The 5000-nt window shown below is 46.9% G+C and overlaps 1 protein-coding gene across 1 annotated transcript in view; it reads left to right on the top strand.

Annotated features, from left to right (window-relative positions):
• grin2ba (glutamate receptor, ionotropic, N-methyl D-aspartate 2B, genome duplicate a) overlaps window positions 1-5000 on the top strand; it is a 33886-nt gene that overhangs the window by 5992 nt on the left and 22894 nt on the right. Inside the window, exons 3-4 of the mRNA XM_061033987.1 lie at window positions 609-780; window positions 4992-5000. The exon at window positions 4992-5000 is cut by the window's right edge and continues 145 nt beyond it. Of these exons, the coding sequence (XP_060889970.1) occupies window positions 609-780; window positions 4992-5000 (181 nt within the window). The remainder of the gene's footprint in view (window positions 1-608; window positions 781-4991) is intronic.

Here is a 5000-nt window from a genome sequence, read left to right as displayed (position 1 = left end):
TCAGAGTCCATGAATCAGATACGACCAATCAGAGTCCATGAATCAGATACGACCAATCAGAGTCCATGAATCAGATACGACCAATCAGAGTCCATGGATCAGATACGACCAATCAGAGTCCATGAATCAGATACGACCAATCAGAGTCCATGAATCAGATACGACCAATCAGAGTCCATGGATCAGATACGACCAATCAGAGTCCATGAATCAGATACGACCAATCAGAGTCCATGAATCAGATACGACCAATCAGAGTCCATGGATCAGATACGACCAATCAGAGTCCATGTGTGAGAAACATGAGAGCCTGTTTATTGGACTCGAATAGAACAAGTCTTTGTGTCTGACCACGTTAGCTCAGCTGCAGTGAGCAGAGATGAAAAGAGAAACCTGTCTACTGTCACAAGTTTTTTTTTTTCTCTGTGCGTGATGTTTATTTTGCGCGGCAGCTGTGCAGCGCCGGAGGTCGAATCCCTTCACACTTGATCTGCGTGAGAGTGACGGTGCCAGATACCAAAATCAGGATTTCAGTAAAACGTTTTCCTGCCAGATCTCTCAGAGCTTCACATCTAATGAAGTCATCATCTGTGTGTGTGTCCGTGCAGCAACCAGACCAAGGACTCGGGGATCTACATAAAGCGCTGCTGTAAAGGTTTCTGCATCGACATCCTGAAGAAGATCGCAAAGACCGTCAAGTTCACCTACGACCTTTACCTGGTCACCAACGGCAAACACGGCAAGAAGATCAACGGGACGTGGAACGGCATGGTGGGAGAGGTGAGAGAAACTTTGTATTATCTCATCGACATCTTGCAAACAAAGACAGAGCTTCATATCCACTCAGAAAACTTCATACTGTTAATAATGTGTGTGATACTTCTCAGCTGATGTCGGGATAGTTAGGCAGAAAATGTTTCCAGATATTTCATCACCTTTAAACATGTGTTCTTACATCTGATATAAAGATGAGGGTATCATCTGCAAAGAAAAAAACATTTTCATCTGAACAGCTGAACTGAACGTTGGACTAAGACAGCGCCGGATGCTTCATGTTTGAAGGGAAACATTCAGTCACAAAGCACACTCTGGTTCTAGTGTTTGTTCTACTCGAGCAGCGTCAGTTCACGACGACGGTTAGTTAACGCATAGCTTAGTAACATTGCCCTGGGCGAGTCTTCTTCTGCGTGTGTTGTTTACAGAAAGGGGGGACTGTATTCAGTACTAAACATGGCCTCCATTTAGATGAACAAAACTGTAAACTGGTAGTGTGTCCCGTCCGCTCAGCAATCTAAACATTACCTCGGGCGTCTCCTTCTGCGCAGTGTGTGTTGTTTCCTCTCGTCTCGTGTTTCCGGTGGATTCCATCGTTTTGCTCCACAGCAAAACTATTTAAAATGTTTTAGCAACAATATGAGCTCATGAAAACTTCAGAATCAGCACCGCACGTCCTCTGGTCCACAGCAACACACACAGATTCCTGGATGTATAGATGGAGTTAACAGAGGCTGCACAGATGTTCTGGTGTGACTCTGGGATTGACTCTGAGGGTAAAGGTGATCTGAGGGGGGGGACCCTCATGGACCCTCAGCATGTGTGAAGGCTCACGTCTTCACTGAACTCTGATTTCATACCTCGCATTATGAGCCTTCCTCTCCGGCTCGCCCTGCTGCCCCACAGGCCTCGTGTCAGCTGGGTCAAACGTTTGTGCACCCATGGGTGCACAGATTCAGTTAGCTGCAACGATTCACTGTAGGGCGCCAAACCGTCCCCTAATCGACTTTGTTCCCGAGGTAAGGTCGTTGTCACTCCTCATACTTCAACCCACGAGAGCGAGCTGTGCTTTCTGACGTTGGTGATTTGTTAATGAAGGAAACGGATCGATGGTGTCCCAAAGTTCACAGGTTGAACACACGCTGAAGTTTGAATAACCTTCAACGAGATGTCGTCTTCCTGCAGAACTTTAACTGTTAAATGTTGATTAAAAGCGACCGCTCTAACCCGTTACATAAAGCCACTCAGTGAGCTGTGAGACGCTCACCTGTAATAAACTATAAACTACAGCAGCCCGACTAAAAGCGCCATAATGTGCCGTCTCCTTCTCACCCCCACAGATGGACGATCATTAGGGGGGAGGGAGGGAGGGAGGGGGGAGTTCATCTCAGCTCCTGTCCCTGGGCGCAGACGAGGGACAGTTATGCATGAAAGATCACAGGAATAAGTGAAAACATGCGTGAACTCAAACACACAGACACAAAACGACCTTCATCCAGACACTACCTGAAATGAGAAAGTGATCTTACTATATGATCAGACATTAAAGGGATACTTCACCCATCTGCATTAATCTTTGTTTCATTAGAAACCTGGTAGTGTTTTTGAATGGTCGTGCATCCCGCCCTCATTTTCCCCTGAGATGTGAAATCTTTGTATTTCTGAGTCTGTAAAGGAGCTTCCTGTTGTGGTTAGCGGGGTGAAACTACAACGCTAGTTCCTCATATTTTCGACCACTGAAGCTACAGACCAATCACAGATCAGTGGGTGGGAACTCACTCCCAGAATCAAAACTAAACGTCCGCCATATTGCTTTGAAGCTAAGCTAACAGGCTCTATGGCGAAAGATGATAATGACGAAAAATATATAAATATAGCAGTGAGACGGCTGCTGCCGACAGGCTGGTTTTGCTGCCGCAGCAGCCGAGAAGCCGTCTCGCGGCTATATTGCTGGACGCCGCCAGCCGCTGCCAGCTCAGCAGACACGACATTAGGCCTGCCTGTCGGCAGCGGTGAGGACGAGGAACGAGGCTTCATATATGACCTAATATCAATACAGATTCATGTTTCAACTGGTGAAGTATCCCTTTAATGTCTGATCATATAGTAAGGTCACTTTATCATTCAGTCTCTACACATCTCACTGATTGGACCTAGCTTTAAGGATTAGCTTTAAGGTATTAGCTTAAGTGTGGCAGGATGCTAACATGACCTCTTACCTTAAATATGTCGTCTCTGCTGATTAATCAGGCAACGAGTGAAGTTAGAATTTGTGACTGATTCAGAGCAGTTTAATGACCTTTGACCTGGAACAAATCCAGACTGTTTCCATGTGTGAACATCGAAGACACTTCTCCCTCATCGTAAATCTGTGTCCTTGTCCGTCTGAAACTCGGCCAAGTCGTCTTTATATCTCACGCTCTTAATGGACAGGAATCTGGACTGCTGCTCGCTACACACACGCGCTTTATGAGGACGTGCCTGGAAACACTCCTGAACACTCATCCACATCACTCAGGGCTTTTACACAATTTGCCACGGCTCTCCGAGACAATAGATCGAAAGGGGGGAAGAAATGGGAGCACTTTAAGTCGGCCTGCAGTCGGTCCTAACTCGATTCTGCTCGTCAGTGTCACATTTCATGGGCTGCATTGACTCGCTCGGCCCCTCACCGCCATGATCTGAAATATTAGAGGCAATCCACTTGATTACATGAGTTTGGCCTCGCTGGCAGTCACATAAAGACACACAAACAGGCCGAGACACACACACACACACACACACACACACACACACAGAAACGCAGATCCTTGCTCACTCATTCTCAATAACACCCACATGGGTCACTTTCATAACACGGAGAGAACAAGTCGTAGGAGGGAGATGGAGAGAGCGAACGCAGCGAGAGAGAGGAAGTGAGTACACTGCTGGATGGACTCGCTCTCTCTCTCCTCGCCGGGAGACATTTCACACATTTAAACACTAACACTAACACACACACACACACACACACACTGTGAACATGCACTCACATACTGACAGAACAAACATGATTGAAAAAGTTATGAAACGGCACAGAAACACTTTGCAAACTGCAGGTAATGTGCAGAGTGGATGCATATTCTCCGTTCTGTAAAGGTCCACTTCACAGGAGGAGAACAAAGGTGTCGTTCTCCGTCTTTCTCCCTTTATGACTCACTCACTCGCACACACACACACACACACACACACACACACACACACTCTCTAACACTGGAGCTGGTGCTGAAGCTTTGACTCACACAGTCATCACACACGCCTTATTAACTCAGTGAGACAGACTCGTCCCACTTTATCCCGGCGCTGTAGGGCTCTGAAAATTTGGGGCTAAATATATTACCTGTGCAGAGGTAGAGGAGGTAGAAGAGGGGGGGGCAAGTGGAGGAGGGGGGGGGGACAGGCAGAGGAAGGAGAGGCATTGGGGCGACTATTTCAAGCAGCCATGACCCACTGTGGTAACCCACTTTCTTCCTCCCTCTTTTCCTCCCCTGACGATGATCACATGCGTCCACCACGAGTGCTCGGTGTGTGTGTTGTCCTCCTTCTCTATCTTTGTCTCTCATTTCACACGGCGGCCATTTTCCTCTGACGTTAAAGTAGCAGTATGTAACTCTGCCCCCTAGTGTTTAAAATGGGTACTGCAGTCTAAATTCTAAACCTCATAGAGAGCTGTCTCTCCCCCCTCCTCTCTAGAGTCCATGCTCACTCAGGTCACCATGTGGTGGACTCTGAAGCTTCAGTGTTTATCCAGCTCTGCATGGGTCTGTAAACCTTTCTGTGTTCTAACCTCTCTCCATTTTTCAAAAGCATCTCCAATATTGATCCTAGTTTGAGCACGTTTCTGCTCGTGGAGCTTATTAGAAACATGCAGAGGCTTTTTAGGTCGGGTACAATCACTTCTATCTGAACCACTTCTCTTGCCCGCTTCCATCGCTGCAACACCTGTTGACCTGATAACTGCTCTCATATCTGACAAACAGAGGGGCGTCCAAAACGGCAAAGATACTAAAGGAGTTTGCAAAATATTAAATGCCAAAGTTGCCAGCTTGTCTATGAATCACGGTTCACCCACATGATCTGCACCACCAGCAACCAGGACTGTAAATGTGTTTACCAGTGAATGTTAAAGAACGTTTGACTGACGGGCGCGCTTTGTCTCTGTTTGTCATCATTACCAGGTGGTGTTG

The sequence above is a fragment of the Labrus mixtus genome, unplaced genomic scaffold (genome assembly GCF_963584025.1).
Source record: "Labrus mixtus unplaced genomic scaffold, fLabMix1.1 SCAFFOLD_144, whole genome shotgun sequence".
Classification (NCBI taxonomy): Eukaryota; Metazoa; Chordata; class Actinopteri; order Labriformes; family Labridae; genus Labrus; species Labrus mixtus.
This window is presented reverse-complemented; position numbering and strand designations above follow the sequence as displayed.